This window comes from Neophocaena asiaeorientalis, unplaced genomic scaffold (genome assembly GCF_003031525.2).
Source record: "Neophocaena asiaeorientalis asiaeorientalis breed wild unplaced genomic scaffold, Neophocaena_asiaeorientalis_V1.1 scaffold487, whole genome shotgun sequence".
Lineage (NCBI taxonomy): Eukaryota > Metazoa > Chordata > Mammalia > Artiodactyla > Phocoenidae > Neophocaena > Neophocaena asiaeorientalis.
Genome location: NW_020173398.1, coordinates 555,255 through 573,914, shown reverse-complemented (window position 1 = coordinate 573,914; position 18,660 = coordinate 555,255). Strand labels below are relative to the sequence as shown.

At 42.2% G+C, this 18,660-nt stretch overlaps 1 protein-coding gene across 5 annotated transcripts in view; it reads left to right on the top strand.

The window, feature by feature from the left end:
• Positions 1 to 19: 19 nt before the first annotated feature.
• Positions 20 to 18,660, top strand: part of FGD4 (FYVE, RhoGEF and PH domain containing 4) — a 196,060-nt gene continuing 177,419 nt past the window's right edge. For 3 of the 5 annotated variants that reach the window (XM_024747119.1, XM_024747118.1, XM_024747117.1), the window contains exon 1: positions 20 to 691. In XM_024747119.1, the coding sequence (XP_024602887.1) occupies positions 415 to 691 (277 nt within the window). In that variant the 5' untranslated portion in view covers positions 20 to 414. Of the gene's footprint in view, positions 692 to 866; positions 944 to 18,660 lie in introns of those variants that run through there. The other 2 variants (XM_024747121.1, XM_024747126.1) reach the window with 2 other exon arrangements.

The following is an 18,660-nucleotide window of genomic DNA, read 5'->3' as shown; positions in this document are numbered from 1 at the left end:
GGGGAGGAGCTGCCCGGAACGCTCCCGGCGGCCCCGCGCGCACGCTCCCGGCGGCACCGCGCGAGCGTGCTAGGCTGCTGCCCTGGCGGGACCAGGACGCGGCGGCTGCTGTAGCGGCAGCGGCGACCACAGGCCGAACTCTCGGCGCTCTCGGGCGCTGGCTGGCGATTGGTCCAGGGAGGAGCGGGTGGTGGTAGCCCAAGTCAGCCGCTGCAGTGGCGGCGTCAGGTGAGAGCGCGAGCCGCAGAGACCGGGCGTGGCGGCTGCCGCACAGGGAGGCGGAGCCAAACTCACTGCGCGGCCCTGGGAGTCCCGGGAGGAAGGGACGAGGAAGCACTTGCAGAGGAGACGCCGGAGCAGAAGGGCGCCGGCGCTGAGCAGCCCCGAAGTTGTCGAGTCGCGCCGAGCCTGGGCATGCAAACGACGCCCCCGGGGGTCCGGTCGCCCCTCAGGAACCCGCCGAGCGCGCGCTTGCGGCCGGACGAGGGCGGGCGAGGGTGCCGAGTCGCGAGCGAACGCAGCAAAATGAGCGGCGAGGGCGACTACAACTTCAGACGGGTGGCGATCCGGCGGAAGTCCAACCCCTCCTACCTGCCGCCTGGGACCCCCCGGCCGTGGAGTCGGCCCTCGTCGCACCTGGAATGGGCCGAGACGGCCACGTTCAGGGGCCAGGCCCCCGCAGACGCCCCAGGTAAGCGCCTCGGGAGGTAAGGGGTGGACGGGGGTGTTGTCGCAGTTGATGGACCGCCGAGCGCCCTGCAGGTGCGCCCCGTCCACCGCAGCGGTGTGAGCCAGTTCGGAAACCTTCCCAGAGGGCTGCGCCGGGCCGCCCACCCACTTTACCTATTTTGTCCCTTACCCCAAAGGTCCTTGGCGGGAGCGCGCCTGAGGCTGAACTTATCAGTCCTGGAGGTCACTTACCAGGGAATTCCGGAAGTAAAGGGTAACTCTTTTTTTAAGTTTGATTAGGAATTAATAACCAGTTTTCTAGATACTGAAGTTTAAGGTTTTTCGCTAAGTTGCTTTCGGCAGACCTTGTGAAGGACTAGTACAATAAATGCGGGAGGCCGATGTTCGTCCTGGTCCGGCCGCCTACCTGTTGAGTGACCTCGGACCAGCAATCCTGAGTGCTCCGGTTTTCCCTTTTGAAAAAGACGCTTGAGTATGAAAAGCTGTAGGTCTCTCAGAAGGAAACATGTTCCTACTCTCAAGAAATTCAGTTTTTGTTGTGGTTTTGTATTGATAAATTAAGATATCAGCAATGCGGTATTTTGAATTCTGAATTCTCCATCGACTCTTAGTCTTGGAAGAAATCCTCAAAATGATCTGTTGCAGCCCACAACTTCTTCGCTCTTTAAAGGCATTCTGTTCTCCCTAGGCGGGCTTGAAGCTACGTAGAACACATTAGGGATTTTTTTTCTTGAATTGCAAAACTTTTCTTTAACTCCCACCCACGGCTTTTGAGCTCCTATTGTGCCATAAGCAGAGGTGGCTTGTGTATAGACCAGTTATGAGGCAGAAACCTTATTTGAGTAGCAGAAATACAAATGCTTTTATTCACTTACACTCATTTTATTCTTATTAAGCAAAGCTGTTATGATGGTTTAACTGTGAAGTCTTGGAGCTTTAAAATTTTTTCTGTTCCGTTCTGAAGCTGTAGTATTTACTCATAGGACAGAAAAGCATGGTGGGTGATGAATTACAAATTTATAGCCACATTAGGTAAGGGCAGAAATAGTGATGTGAGAAAATATATAAACAAGTAATCGAATCACAGTGCTTTAGGTCTCAATTTCCTCATCTTCGAAATGAAGACTCTGGTGAAATAATCTCTAAAATCTCTTCCCAGATTCACTCTAAAATGAGTAGAGGGGTGTTTTCTTCCTTTTAAGTGAAAATTCATTACTTTGTTTTGAAGTTACTTATTTACGAATTTTTTAATTGTTTGAGCTACTTGATTTCTTTCTTTTTTATTTTTTTGTGGTACGCGGGCCTCTCACTGTTGTGGCCTCTCCCATTGCGGAGCACAGGCTCCAGATGCGCAGGCTCAGCGGCCATGGCCCACGGGCCCAGCCGCTCCGCGGCATGTGGGATCTTCCCAGACCAGGGCACGAACCCGTGTCCCCTGCATCGGCGGGCGGACTCTCAACCACTGCGCCACCAGGGAAGCCCTACTCAATTTCTTAATCATCAGCAGTTTTCAGTTGGAGGGTAAAGGGATCCAGTTTCTTTACGTCATTATTTTACTGAAAATCTCGTGCTTAGTTTCAAACTCTTTGAGTAGGTGAGCAAAAGATGAATTGCCTCCTAGAAGTAGGAGGGAGCAGTATAAATCATTTCTGCAAGGCAGCTGTGCTTATGGAAGAGTCCTTTTTTCTTTTCTATTCTCTTTTTTCTACAGAGAAAATCCAGAACACTTTCTTTTTTTTGTTTTTGACAAGATGGAGGACCTAGCAATAACTTTTCTAATCTGTTAGGGTGTCTCAGTATTGTTTAAAGGAACTCAAAGTTCTTGTTGCCATTATTTTCAGGGTTGAAAATTAATTACTCGATCTTCCTAGGTATGATTATTCCTCTTTACCATGATGTAATCTATAGTATCTGTTGGAGAGTGACCTAATGTTTTGAAAAGTAGTCTGACACTATTGAGTGACCACACCCCATTCAATTTGGTGAGGTAAAAACATTTTAGAAATTGCTTCCTTCTTTGAATCTAATCTGCCTGCCTATTAAGTTTCATCCAACTGTTTATCATTATACAAGTAGGATCCTCCCTTCATCAAAAAGTAAACCAGGTTTAAATTCCCAAGAAGTGCCAATTTACTCTGTAGTACCTAGAAAAGTATTTATATATGGAAACGACAACATTTAGACCCATTACATGTATAGTGGATGTTACTCATAATCGAAGTGTTACTTTCCCTCTTGAAGAAGGAACAAAAACTAAGAATTCAGTTTAGTGGTGTTGTGTTATATTCCATGACTGTGAAATCCGTTATTTTTAGAGCCCTTTGCTTTTTCTCAAAAAAAAAAAAAAAAAAAAGGAAAAAAAAAGGAAAGAAAGGGAAAGACAAAGAAAAATGTCTACCAACCACATCCTCCATATATATCTGAATGGCAGTGTCCTCGTCTAGGTGAGGTAATTAAATTAAGACATAGGCTTTGGGGTCATATAGTGCCCAAGTTCAAATCCTTATACTACCGGTTTTATGAATTGAATCAAGTCTCTTAATTTCTCAATTTCTTCATCTGGACAATGAAGATAACAGTACTTTATAAGATTGTGGGGAGAATAAAGTAAGATTATATAGATAAATGGCTGGCACAAAACAAGTATGCAGGTTAGAATCATAACAAGGAGTCATTATCCGTTTCTGTTTCCCAAAATGTCTGGCACTAGGACTGGCACATAAGAGACACTGTAAATACTTGTTGGATGAATGAAAATCCTTCCCCTATGGTGTTCATAATAGCTACTGTTTATTGAGTGCATTTTCTATATCTAAGAACTGTGCTTTGTGATACATACACACCTGGATGTGTTTGTGTATGAATTTATTTCACAACAATTTTAATAGGTAGGTAGTATTATGCCCATTTTCCAGCTAAAGAAATTGAGGCACAGAAAGTTTTACTAACTTGCTTGGAATCGTAAACTGGTACTTGTTTAGCTAGATTCAAATTCAAGTGTGCCTGGCATTAAAGGCAGTGCTCTTACCACACATCACATAAAGCATATAATTCCATTATGGTAAGAACATACATTTAAAGGGATATTTTATACACACACAGGATGAAAATTTTGTTACTTTGTGTATGTGTGTGTGGGTTTTTTTTTTTTTTTTTGGGGTCCAGCTTTTTTCTGTGCCTTTCCCTTTTTTCTATAGTCTGAATATCTGAAACCCTTGGCGGGGGTAGAGTTTGTCTATTGAATATCACTGAAGGTACCTTATTTCCTCAGTTATTCCTTCGTTTTATGGGAATCCTGAAGGACCTTTATTGAAGATGCCTTTCTTTATAAAATATGTTTGTTTCTACTTCCAACCCATGACCACTTTGATTAGCCAAGCATTTCTTTGACTTGAAGAAGGTGTAAATTTAGTTCAGGTTTGCTAAGGGGAGATCAGCATTGTTGTCATTAATTTTTCCACTTTGGATTAGTGTAGGTCTGCAGACTTTCTTATCAGTTGGCTTGGATGGAAGGCAGATTTTTCCTACACCATCCTTTTATCCAAGGTGTAGCCTCTTCAGTATGGGTCCCAGGTTCAGTCCTTTCCCATTTCACAAGCTCAAGGCCCATGTCTCCCCTTCCATTGCAAGAACTGCAGTTCCTGGGCTCTAGGTTCCCCCACTAGAGTTTAGGTTTATTGTTCTTTTTCTTTTTTTTCTTTTGTCCTTGGGAATCTCCTTTATTTTCTTAGGATTTCAGCAGTACATTTGAAAGTATATCTGTTGTAATTTATTCAGCATCTGGGTGCTTCGTGGTGAAGGACTCTTTACACTATTTGTGCAGACTTTCTGTAAGTAGAATTCCTTTTTCCAATTCTCACCATGCTTAGAATACTCAATTTTCAACACATACTCCAATATCCTGAGCACTTTTTTTTTTTTTTTTTTTTTTTTGGGGTACGCAGGCCTCTCACTGTTGTGGCCTCCCCCCAGCACAGGCTCTGGACGCGCAGGCCCAACGGCCATGGCTCACGGGCCCAGCCGCTCCGCGGCATGTGGGATCTTCCCGGCTCGGGGCACAAACCTGTGTCCCCTGCATCGGCAGGCGGACCCCCAACCACTGCGCCACCAGGGAAGCCCCCTGAGCACTTTTTGAGGACTAATTTTACCTTTGTTGGAGGAGGAGGGATGAAGATTTGGGTTATACCAATAAGAGTAATTACTGTTTATTGGATGCTGATTCTGAACCAGGACTGTATGTATATTACTTATTCTTATGACAACGCTGCAAGATAGATGGTATTATCATTTTAGAGAAAAAGAAAAACCAAGTTGCAGTGCTCTACAACCAGCCTAAGCTTCGGAGATAGGATTTGAACCAGATCTCTCTGGCTTCAGTACTCACATGCTTATAATACTAGTTCTTAAGGTTTCCCAGGGCTTTGGAGGCAAAGCCTCCATATAACATATATGTGTTTCATATATGTTAGGGCTAATATTGTTTGTAACATTAATGAATGCATATTATATTTGAAACAGTGATCTAAACACAATTTATCTAAAGATTTATAATAAAATGGTGATGTTAATTTCATCAGTGATTCTTAGAAGCTGCTTAAGATGGACTTTGAAATAGGAAAGTCCTTCAGAGAATCAGGAACCAGGAAGTTTTTTTATTTCTTGGAAGGCCAAGAGCAGTTTAAAGAGTAGTCAGTCGTCTTTCAATGAATAGCCATGTAAACTTTGAACCTAGGAACATTGAGAGACTTTTAATCCACAATCACCTATTTGCTTGCATTCCTTTCCTCTACTGAGAAAAAATCAGGGTCATGGATCTAACTGGTGACAGAGAAGAGGACCTGGACTTATTGGGGTAGGAATTAGGGGTTGGCCCAAGGCCATTACCTCTGTACTTAAAGGGCACGTGGATTCAGTCTTGGTGTAATCAGGGTGACCCTCTTGTTAGGGATTAATTCAGCTGGTGATTTGAAGTTGAAGCCAGTGCTCATTTACCATTCTGTAAATCCTAAGGCCCTTTAGAATTATGCTAAATCTACTCTGTCTGTGCTCTGTAAATGGAACAACAGAGCCTGGTGACAGTACGTTTGTTTACAACATGGTTTACTGAATATTTTAAGCCCTACTGCTCCAAAAAATATATTCCTTTCAAAATATCACTGCTCATTGACAATGCACCTGGTCACGCAAGAGCTCTGATGGAGATGTACAACCAGATTAATGTTTTCATGCCTGCTGCCACAACATCCATTCTGCAGCCCATGGATCAAGGAGTCATTTCTTCTTCTTTTTAAATTAATTAATTTAATTTAATTAATTGGCTGTGCAGTGTGGCTTGTGGGATCTTAGTTCCCCGACCAGGGATTGAACCTGCGCCCTCAGCAGTGAAAGTGCAGAGTCCTAACCACGGGACCACCAGGGAATTCCCCAAGGAGTCGTGTCAACTTTCAAGTCTTATTATTTAAGAAATGCATTTTATAAGGCTATCATAGATAGTGATTCCTCTGATGGATCTGGATAAAGTCAATTGAAAATCTTCTGGAAGGGATTCACCATTTTAGATGCCATTAAGAACATTTGTGGGCTTCCCTGGTGGCGCAGTGGTTGAGAGTCCGCCTGCCGATGCAGGGTACACGGGTTTGTGCCCCGGTCCGGGAAGATCCCACATGCCGCGGAGTGGCTGGGCCCGTGAGCCATGGCCGCTGAGCCTGCGCGTCCGGAGCCTGTGCTCCGCAACGGTAGAGGCCACAACAGTGAGAGGCCCGTGTACCGCAAAAAAAAAAAAAAAAAAAAAAAGAACATTTGTGATTCATGAGAAGAGGTCAGAATACCAACATTCACAGCAATTTGGGAGAACTTTGATTCCAGCGCTCATGGACGACTTTGAGGGGTTCAAGTCTTCAGTGGAGGTAACAAGAGAATTAGAGTGGAAATTGTGCCTGGAGATGTGACTGAGTTGCTGCAGTCTCATAGTAAAACTTGAATGGATGAAGAATCACTTCTTACGGATGACTAAAGAAACTGGTTTCTTGAGATGGACTCTACTCCCAGTGAAGATGCTGTGAGGATTGTTGAAATGACAACAAAGAGTTAGAATATGATCAATACATAGACTGAGTTGATAAAGCAGTGGTAGGGTTTGAGATTGACTCCAATTTTGAAAGAAGTTCCACTGTGGGTAAAATGCTATCAAACAGCATTGCATGCTACGGAGAAATCGTTTATGAAAGGAAGAGTCAATTGAAGTTAGCAAACTTCATTGTCTTATCTTTAAGAAATTGTCACAGGCACTCCAGCCTCACCCTGATCAGTCAGAAGCCATCAGCATCGAGGCAAGACCCTCCACCTTGCAAAATGATTACGACTTGCTGAAGGCTCAGATGATGGTTAGCATTTTTTAGAAATAAAGTATTTTTAAATTTTTTATTTATTTTTTAGCTGCGTTGGGTCTTTGTTGCTCCGTGCTGGCTTTCTCTAGTTGCAGTGAGCGGGGGCTACTCTTTGCTGCGGTGCGCAGGCTTCTCATTGTGGTGGCTTCTTGTTGTGGAGCGCAGGCTCTAGGTGCATGGGCTTCAGTAGTTGCAGCATGCGGGCTCAGTAGTTGCATCACGCGGGCCCTAGAGCACACGGACTTCAGTAGTTGTGGTGCGTGGGCTCAATAGTTGGGGCACGTGGGCTCAGGCGAGTGGGCTTCAGCAGTTGTGGCTCACGAGCTCTAGAGTGCAGTCTCAGTAGTTGTGGCGCATGGGCTTAGTTGCTCCACAGCATGTGGGATCTTCCCGGACCAGGGCTCGAACCCGTGTCCCCTGCATTGGCAGGCAGATTCTTAACCACTGCACCACCAGGGAAGTCCAATAACGGATTTTTTTTTTTTTTTGCGGTACGCGGGCCTCTCACTGCTGTGGCCTCTCCCGTTGCGGAGCAACAGGCTCCGGACGCGCAGGCTCAGCGGCCATGGCTCACGGGCCCAGCCGCTCCGCGGCATGTGGGATCCTCCCACACCGGGGCACGAACCCGCGTCCCCTGCATCGGCAGGCGGACTCCCAACCACTGCGCCACCAGGGAAGCCCCAATAACGTATTTTTAAAGTAAGGTATGTACAGTGTTTGGAAATGTAATACTGTTGCACACTTAATAGACTATAGTGTACTGTAGGCATAGTTTTTATGTACTGGAAAACCAAAAAATTGTGACTTGCTTTATTACAATATTCACTTTAGTGCAGTGACCTGGAACTGAACCGCAGTATCTCCAAGGTTTGCCTGAAAATTCTTTTCTACATGCATTTGCTGGAAAGTTGATTGAAAAAGGATTTAAACATAATGCATTTAATTTTATGGATGTGAGTATTGTGTGTGAGATTCAGTAGGTTTAGACACAAGCTCATGAATCTGTATTTTTTAAAAGTATATCAGATAATTCTGATAATCAGCTTGGTTTCCAAATGCCATCCTACCAACTGCATCAAAATTACTTGGAGTGGTAATTAAAAACCAGCAGTACCTTAGATAGAATGAGTCAGAATCTCCAGGGGGTAGGGTTAGCTGTATTTTTGACAAGAGCCCCAGATGATTCTGATGTGCAACCAACTTCATCAACTACTGTGCATTTCCAAGCTAGGGTAAACCCCACCTTTGGTCCTGAGCCCAGACAACCAATATTTTTTAGGTGCAAGGCAAAGAATGATATAGATTGTCCCTCAACTAACACATCATATTGGCCCTCTGTATTTTTAGCAAACTTTTTGCCCATTTCCGGTTGGTTTCTAATTGTATTTTTTACATTTGGTATACTATTTTGCTTGGTCCTTTTTTCTCGACTTAACCTGTTAAGTTGAAGTAGACTTTAATTTACGCTGATAGACAATTTATATACGACTGGAGTATCTGACGTGAACACAAGTGACCTTTCATTTCAGTCTTGGTTTCTTAGTGTCCTTTATTGCTGCCCTCTCTTTCTTTCCTAATCTGGAGGATGAATCCACTCCTCATTTCACAGGCTCCTTGTCCTACACCTCCACTTCTCTCCAAATGAGGTCTTGCAAGACTTTAAACTTTGATATTCTCTGGAGCTTTCTTCCTTAAACTGCTACATATATTTCCATTGCTGCCTCCGCTTCTTCATCCCCTCATCCCATCCTTCTCCCTACTTCCTTTTCTTGGTCTAGGCTGGCTTCTGTTCTAAACTTGATCAGTGTTCTAAGTCAGCAGTGAATTCCTACGTATCATCCAGTAGCCTGTTTGTAGTCCTTATTGTTTTTTTTGTTTTTGGCCGTGCGGCGAGGCTTCCCTGACCAGTGAAAGCGCCGAGTCCTAACCACTGGACCGCCAGGGAATTCTGTGGTCCTTATTCATAATTTCTGGGTGGTATTTCCTTCTTTTTTCTTTTTTTGGCCATGCCACGTGACTTGTGGGATCTTAGTTCCCCAACCAGGGGTCGAACCCGCGATGTTGGCAGTGAAAGGGCAGAGTCCTAACCACTGGACCGCCAGGGAATTCCCGTATTTGCTTCTTTTTAAAGCTCTTTCCTTGGTCCTGATTTTCATACTTCAACTGGATCTCCAAGTTTATTCCTTTGACTAGGTCATTTTTCTCCTTTCTCTCCTCCAGCATTCCCATTATTTCCTGCCACCTCTTACTTGGTGGTGTCATCCACCCTCTGGGCTTCTTTCTCTTTACTGCTGAATAAATGTAAATGTCCTAAGGGCACCAAATTGCAGCTCCTTTTTCTGCTGCAATCTAGCCCATCCTCCTGACTTTCTTGGAGGAATTATTAACCTTGCTTTTGTTAGACTTCAAAGTTTATTTTAAATCTGCTCTTCCCTCTTATCTACTTGCTACCGAGTTAGCCACCCAGTTGTTATTGATTCTTCTTCATTTCATGATGGTGGCCTTTGTCTTATTTCAGGGCACTTCTCCCACCAGCTATCCACGTTACATCGCCCCCCTCCCCCAATTAATTTTCTTAAATCTGGGTATTGTTCATCTCCTTCCCATGGTCAAAGCTTTCTATGGCTCCTAACTGCCTGTTATTGATGTTTATAATGGAGTACTCTATATACACTTTAGTGACTTTGGTTAAACCTTTACCAGTAACCCTTCAGTATAGAAATAGACCTTTCAAAATTCATATAAACATTTAATCTTATTTGAACTATTCAATATTAAACCTAGAATAATCATGCATTACTCATGCTTTAGGAGGTGTGTGTGTGTGTGTGTGTGTGTGTGTGTTTTCAGGAATAAATTTGGCATTGTTTGTAGAGCATTGTCCAGAATTAGTCATCTGTCCTTGGAATGCAGTTAATAGTGGGTGGACATTAGCACCAGTAAGTACTCTTAGAGCCCATAATCTGTTTTGTATTATTGCCTCACTTATGCAGGAATAGAGTGAATACAAACCCAACTGCTGTGCCCCTCTCATACACATACCCACTCACTGGAATTAAACTGTCAACTTCACCAACTGCTGCATCTGCAGAAACCAGGGAGCTGCTTCCGTTCTGGGGACTGCACCGAGCCGCAGTGAAGCCTTGCTGCAGACAGGTATCTAGTCTGCTCTGCAAGGCTGGGTTGTTCACTGGGGCCCCTGGCAGAATTTTGTGTTAGGACACATGTTAATAAGTAGCCTTTAAAAGTGCCATGACTTTACCATATGTTATTTGTATTTTTAAAATATATGCTAGTGAGTATGTTTAGGAGGTGAAAAGTCAGTATGTAGAGCCAAATAAATTATAAGATACTCCAGCTGAAGAATACGCTTATAGTTTCAAGTGCAGTGTAGTATAATGTATGGGAAGTTATCAAATTATAGACAAATTCAGTTAAAATTAATTACTAAAAACCACTTGTAGAAAAATACAACTTTTAAACAAAGTCATCTTTATTTCCTCTGCAGAAAATTGACTAACATGTAACATTTCTTTTCCTAAAACATGCTGCCTTACCTTAATGGTGTCATATTGATGATGAACCAATATTGATAAGTGATGTTGGGAATCCAAAGATGAATGGAACAAATTTCCATCCTAGAAGGGGGATATGATGTATAATAAACACCAGGGTATAAGGTCACGTTGGGTGTAAGAACAGTGATCAGAGTGATCATATTTCATTGGAAGGCACTTTTTTTTTTTTTTTTTTTTGCGGTACGCGGGCCTCTCACTGTTGTGGCCTCTCCCGTTGCGGAGCATAGGCTCCAGACGCGCAGGCTCAGCGGCCATGGCTCACGGGGCCAGCCGCTCCGCGGCATGTGGGATCTTCCTGGACCGGGGCACAAACCCGTGTACCCTGCATCGGCGGGTGGACTCTCAACCACTGCGCCACCAGGGGATCCCGGAAGGCACGTTTTTAACTGTGCTGCGTCTTCACTTTGAGGAAGACTGCACATCTGCCTCGTACCTTTGGAGTTACCCATGAGCCCGTGTGCTGGTTCATGCATCTGATTGGAGCACCTTCCTGCTGACACAAGCTGAAAATCCATGGCAGGCTGGAAAAACAAATCTACCCACAGGTTCCATTCAGAGCCATTAGCCAATTAATTCCATCAGTATCTCTGTGTTCTCTTTTCAGACCCTTATATCCTTCATTATAAATTTTCCTTCCTAAGACCCCACTAAAGCTGGATCTTTCAGTCCTTCAACAAGTGTTTCAGTGTTTACTATGGACCAGGCAGTTGTGTTGGGGCCTAGAAATCAAGGTGAGAAGAATACACGCTAGTGGTTTAGAGTGTGGGCCCTGGAGTTGGACTGGCTGGATTTGAATTATTCTCTAGTAATCAACTGGGTGACTTGGAACTCTTTGACTCAGTTTCCTCATCTATAAAATGATAACATGATACCTACATTGTGGAGTTGTCGGAAGAATAAAAATGTTATTGTTTTTAAAGGGCTTAGAACAGTGCTTGGGAAATGTTCAAATAATAACTTTTTTGGTGTTTTTGTTAGGATTAACACAAATCCTACTCTCACAGTTCCGGTTTCTTTTTGCATCTTATGTGTATCTCTGATCTAGCGCTGTCTCTCTGGATTGTGATTGGTTGTTTACACTTGTACCTACTGAGTACATGTTACTGCCCAAGGTACAAGCTCTTTTAGGCACATATTTTCCCACCCCCTTTTATCCACTTCCTGCCTAGTCCTTTCCTCCCCTTAGTTCCTGCCAGAACTGCCTTTTACTGCTGGCCTCTCTCCTCAGTATTTCCTCCTGTGCTGTCTTGAGCCCCACATTTATGTCAGACTTCCTTAAAGCCTGAATTGCATCACAGAACCACACCCTGCCTCTGTTTCCTGACTGAAGCCTGGCTCTCACCTTTAATGCTGGTTGCCTGGTGACTCAAGTGGCAGTTGATCTTCCACGGTCCACATAGCTGCTGGTCAGGACCTGTGGTCAGCGCTCTCTTAGCTTTTCCTGATATTTGTCTTCTACCCTCCTGGAAAAAAATCCTCCTGCATTCACTCTTGCCAGCCACCTCAACATCTTCACTAAATTTCTCCTTGTTTTTCCTGTGCCTGGCCCACCAGTCCCTAACTTGAGTCATCCATTGCCATTGCTCCTCAAGGGCCCCTCAGAGTCCACTCAAGGGCTCAGTAAATATTGTCAACAGAAGAACCCCAAACTAGCTTGGCCTATCTTGCTTCAACATAAGAATTTTCTGACAACACTGAAAGAATATGGAATTGGTTTCCTTTGGTGGTTGTGAGTTCCTTATTAATGAGGATATTCAAGGAGAGGCAAGATGGCTTCGTGGCTATAGAGGAGACAGAATGTCAGATGTAACCTTTCTGACCAATAATCCCAGCTTGCACACTAAAATATTCTGTCAGTGGTCTCAGCTGTCCTGTGTCTGCACCATTCATGTTCTCCTATCAGCAATATGTACTAGTTTTGTGCAGGGGTGTATTATGAGGAAAGGCGTGGGAATAGTATACTTTGTTCTCCTTGAGATTTCATGGACTAGATATCCCTTTTAGTGTAACAGTTCTTATTATTCCTGGCATCCTTTCTGATGCTGTTATATGTCTTGATTCGAGAGTATACTGGAGTTTGTAGGCCCTGGGTTGCTCCTCCACTGAAAGGCCTCAGAATGCTTCGTCATGTTGTCAGGAGTTTCATTATCTTATACCTATCACTTACCATTCCAGGTGTCCTCTCCTTGAACAGTCTTTTCTTTTCTTTGCCTGTTATTTCTCACTATTAGGACTTGGCTTTTAAGGTCAAAACTTCTAATAGTGCTCCTTTCTTCTTCCCATCTCTAAAGGGCATACTTTAAAAAGCAATCTGACACGTAGAAACTAGGCATGATCAGAAGCAAGATTTTAATTTCCAGCTCTCATACAAAAAGATGAGATTGTAGAACATCTGAGACCTGAAGCATCACTGTATTGTTTTCTGTCTCTTAATGTATTTCATAAAATCGAAAATATTTTATCAAGTCTTTTTAACATTTTAACATCTCTGAAATTGGGATGCTTTTTTCAGTTGGTGCTGGTTAAAAAATTGTGAGACATTGAAATATAGACTGGCCTAAATTTTAAAACGTAACTGTAAAATATTTACTGCCTCTGAATAGTAGCAAAGATTATGAATTTGTGGAATATACAACTGAAAACATTGACTAACATCCCCACCCCCCTTCTCTAAACCCAAACATACTATGTGTGATTATATCTTCTATATCTGTGACTACTCCTTCTGCCTCTTAATTATAATTAACAATCATAAGAGTCAAAACAATAATAGCTATCATTTATTGAGCAATTACTTTTTTGGTCAGACATCCTAAGTGCTTTACATGCATAAACTCAATCATCACTAGTAAGATCTGTAATCCACATTATACAGAAGAGGAACCAGAAGTCCAGACAGATTAAATAATTTGTCCAAGTTTACCTGGCTGGGGAGCCAGGATTTTAAACTCAGGCTCTTAACCCATGTACTTTCCTACCTCCCATCAATTTCTTATTGCCATTTTTTTTTGGCTGCATTGGGTCTTTGTTCTGCACACAGGCTTTCTCCAGTTGCCGCAAGCAGGTGTTACTCTTTGTTGTGGTGCGCTGGCTTCTCTTTGTTGTGGTGCGCTGGCTTCTCATTGCGGTGGCTTCTCTCATTGCAGAGCTAGGCAGTGGGCTTCAGTAGTTGTGGCTCGTGGGCTCTAGGGCGCAGGCTCAGTAGTTGTGGCACATAGGCTTAGCTGCTCCGCGGCACGTGGGATCTTCCTGGACCAGGGTTCGAACTCATGTTCCCTGCATTGGCAGGCGGATTCTTAACTACTGCGCTACCAGGGAAGTCCCTTATTGCCATTTTTTTTTAACATCTCTGAATATAAGGATAGTAATTATTGATCTTTAGTAACGGGGAAGATACTGTCTCTGATATTTTTGTCTAGTTTATCCAGAGTATTAAAAAGAGTAACTCTGGTCAACTGCAGCTAGTGAGGAAGAGGAAAAAGAGACATTTCAAGGAAAAGGAGAAACATATTCTTTTTTCTTTTTATTTTTTTTTTGCGGTACACGGGCCTCCCACTGTTGTGGCCTCTCCTGTTGTGGAGCACAGGCTCCGGACGCGCAGGCTCAGAGGCCATGGCCCACGGGCCCAGCCGCTCCGCGGCATGTGGGATCTTCCCAGACCAGGGCACGAACCTGTGTCCCCTGCATCGGCAGGCGGACTCTCAACCACTGTGCCACCAGGGAAGCCCAATATTCTTAAAAAAGATTCTGAAGATGGAAACAAAAAGTAGCTTTCTGGCCTTTGCTGTGCAACCAGACCTCTTGGGAATACTCACCTTATTCAGGCTTCTACTGCTTTCTTGTCATATCTCATTAGCAGGGTGATGGTTATGTACTAAACTTTGAAATTATGTAAATAGTATTAATTTTCAAGAATCCTGTTAAATTTGAGATGTTCTGAAAAAACAGGCAAAACTGCCTTTCTCCTCTTTTATTCCATTAAAAAAAAGAAAATGGATAGCTATATAACAATGCATAGAATAATATAGAATGTATATATTAACATAATATATATTAATACTATTATATATACAGGTACATATGTAGTATTAATATATCAATACCATGATCCTATTGGTATATGTTGGCAAACCACTTTAATTTTTCTAATTAAGAGAATTATGCATAGCTTTTTTCACTCTTTTAACATCTTAGTGTAATAAAAACTTGGATGTGAGGAGTTACACTCAGACAGGCTGTCCCCCATGGAAGAACTAGGGAACTGACTAGGGTGCTAATTAGAACCCTTTATAGTCCTTTTACAGAAAGCGGTAAACTCACGCCACTGGTTATGAAAACAGTGAAAAGAAGGGAAGAGAAGGATTCAGGAGGAAGCAGGGAGGAAACTGCCAATGATGGCAGTCACTGTTCTGAAGTCGGTGTGGCGCCCAGTATAAGCTCATTCTCATTGAGAACTAATGCCCGTTTCTGAGTTTTGGAACTGAATGACCAACTTGTATGTTTTTGTTAACCTGAGAGATTTGCTTAACCACATTGTGGGCATTGGGGAGGTAGAAAAAAGAAATAGAAAATTAAAAGATATTCACATAATCCCCACCTTCAGTGGGCAGCTGTCATCATACAATGTCTGAAGGCCTCTGATGAAGCAGCTGGCAGGGATGGTGGAGGTGCTTCTTTCCCTCATGGTCTTGATGGTGGCTCATTTCTGTAAACTTAAAAAAATTGTACTGGCAATTCCATCTATCACTGCTGCAGTAAATGTACTTATTTCAGAATAGTCATTCCTGCATATCTTTTGTTAATTGTTCATTTCTGGCATAGATTCCTGGGTCACTACAGTTTATATTTTTGCATCTAGAAAAGGGATTTTTAATCTCCTTATTTTGGGTCTCAAAGCTAGCTCCTTACCATTAGTTCCTGCAAATGCTATAGTGGCTCATTGAGAAAATAGGCTTTGTTATGGACATCTGGAAAAGTTGAATAGTTTTTATCTGCTTATTTTCCTTTATCCAGAAACTGCCCCCCTCAGAATAGATTAAAAGAGCATAATTTCTCTTTATTACATTTTTTCTTTTAATATTTTCCTTTTGCTCATGTGTTAAATGACACAACTTTTTATTGTAGACCTGAAAGTCTTGACTAATACAAAATTTCAGTCAATTGAAACCTTACTTGCAATGTTTAAAAAGTATTGAGTTCATCTGCTTCACATCTTTACTAAAGTACACCTCACTGAAGCCTTTCCTTGGCCATCTTATTTAAAATTGGAAGCCCCACTCCTGTACTTTACTTGTTTTATTTTTCTCTACAACACTTACCACTAACTCTTAATTTTTTAAAATCTTATTTTCTGTCCCTCCATCTCCACCCCAATATACACTACATCCCATGAGAGCAGGGGTTTTTGTCTGTTGCATTCTCTTTTCCAAAGGCAGGGTACAGTCAGGATGTTCAATATGGATGCTGCCGAGCTTGGGCCTAAGGACTTGTTCTCAGCGGCTGGTCTGTGAGACAGGGAAGGAGGTGGCAGGTGTTTGTGTTTGGGGTGAAGGTGAGCATTTGACACGTCTTAGAGGTAAAGTGCCAGGTCTGGGCCCTTTGCACCAAAGCACCAGCAGTCACAGCAACAGAGACACCATGGGCTGGTATTTTAATGGGAATAGGTGAAGTCAGTGTGGGATCAAACCGAGCTGAGAATAAGGTAGACATAGGAGGCCTTCAGTTCATCAAGTTGAGCTGTGTATACAGAGGAGCTTTTTTCATCACCTCTTTTAGTAATTTGTTGAATAATTTTAACATGAAGATGAAACTTTCCATTAGCATCATGAGAGCAGTAGCCATACTTTTCTTGTTCCCTGCTGTTTGTCCAGCACTTAGCAGAGTTCTGGTTCATGTTAGGTGTTTGTGAAATTCTAATTGAGTGAGTGAGTGAATGAAATCCCATGTTGAGTGCAACATTTCAAAGTGCATATTTTATGCAGGAAAGGGAGTGGAGAGAAGGAACCCTCCTACATTGTTGGTGGGAATATAAATTGGTGCAGCCACTATGGAGAAAAATATGGAGGTTTCTCTAAAAGCAGAGTTACCATATGATCCAACACTTCTGGGCATATATCCAGAAAAGACAAAAACTCTAATTCAAAAAATACACACACCCCAATGTTCGTAGCAGCACTATTTATAATAGCCAAGACATGGAAGTAGCTAAATGTCTATTGACAGATGAATGGATAAAGAAGATGTGGTATATGTATACAATGGAATATTACTGAACCATAATAAAGAATGGAATAATGCCATTTGCAGCAACATGGATGGACCTAGAGATTATCATACTAAGTGAAGTAAGTCAAAGACAAATATCATATGATATCACTTATTTGTGGAATATAAAATATGGTACAGATGAGCTCATTTACAAAACAGAAACAGACTCACAGACATAGAAAACTTATGGTTATCAAAGGGGAAAAGGGCTGGGAGGGGTAAATTAGGAGTTTGGGGTTAGCAGATACAAACTACTATATATAAAATAGAGGGAGGTGGGATGAATTGGGAGATTGGGATTGACATATGTACACTATTGATACTATTTATAAAATAGATAACTAATGGAAACCTATTGTATAGCATAGGGAACTCTACTCAGTGCCCTGTGGTGACCTAAATGAGAAGGAAATCCAAAAAAGAGGGGATATATGTATACGTATAGCTGATTCACTTTGCTGTACAGTATAAACTAACACAATATTGTAAAGCAACTGTACTCCAATAAAAAAAATAAGATAGATAAACAACAGAGTCTTACTGTATAGCACAGGGAACTATATTCAGTATCTTTTTTTGTTGTTGCGGTATGTGGGCTGCTCACTGTTTTGGCCTCTCCCGTTGCGGAGCACAGGCTCTGGACGCGCAGGCTCAGCGGCCATGGCTCACGGGCCTAGCCGCTCCGCGGCATATGGGATCTTCCCAGACTGGGGCATGAACCCACGTCCCCTGCATCGGCAGGGGGACTCTCAACCACTGCACCACCAGGGAAGCCCTATATTCAGTATCTTGTAATAACCTATAATGAAAAAGGATAAGAAAAAAATATATATATCTGAATCACTTTGCTGTACACCAGAAACTACCACAAACATTGTAAATGAACTATACTTCAATTAAAAAGAAAATTCAAAATGCATATTTTATGCCCGATATATAAAAATCTAGTTAATATGCAAGCTTTATCACCATCTTATCTCAATTTTTTCTTTACTCAGTTTCTTTATTTTTCCAACATAGCATTCCTTTAAATAAGTTTCCTCGGTATATTTGAGAGATGATTCAATTTAAAAGTGCATTAACTATATAACTTTCAAAACTATATGTCTTATGTAACAAAGTATTCTCTAATTATAGCTGTTGGAGTTAACATTACTGTTAATTGTTTCTTTGAGACAAAGTTACATCTGTGAGGATCTCTATCATGGGTTGGGGGTGGGGTGCAACTAAAAAAAATTCTTTGGCAAAGCAAAGGGACTGGCTCTCTCATTGTAAATTTAACTTGAACTGCATAACAAGCTGAGCCTTTTCCCGTGGTTTTCTAAGGTTCTTCACACACTCTGTTCCTTTTCAGCTCTTTTAATTAATGCTATATTCTCAGACTTTGTCTACACTTACAAGATGGAGGAGAACCCTAAACCACAGTAATATGTTCTGTGTTATTAGCTTGCATTAGATGTTCCTTAGCCACAGAAAAGTTGGTTATCCTGTAACTAAAATATGAGGCTCAGGTAAGCAGTAATAGTTTAAATACAAATAACTTTTTACAGCTGGAATATTTAAAATAGTTTTGTTCCCTCCCTCCATGGGTAAACTTCATGCACATGAAAATAATTTTAAATTTGTAGGTTAAATTCATTTCTTAGCTCCTTTGAAATAGTCTGGCCTTTTCAAAAAAGAAAGCTTTAATCATACTGTCTTCCTTACAAAAGGTCACTTCCTTCATGTAAATTAGGATA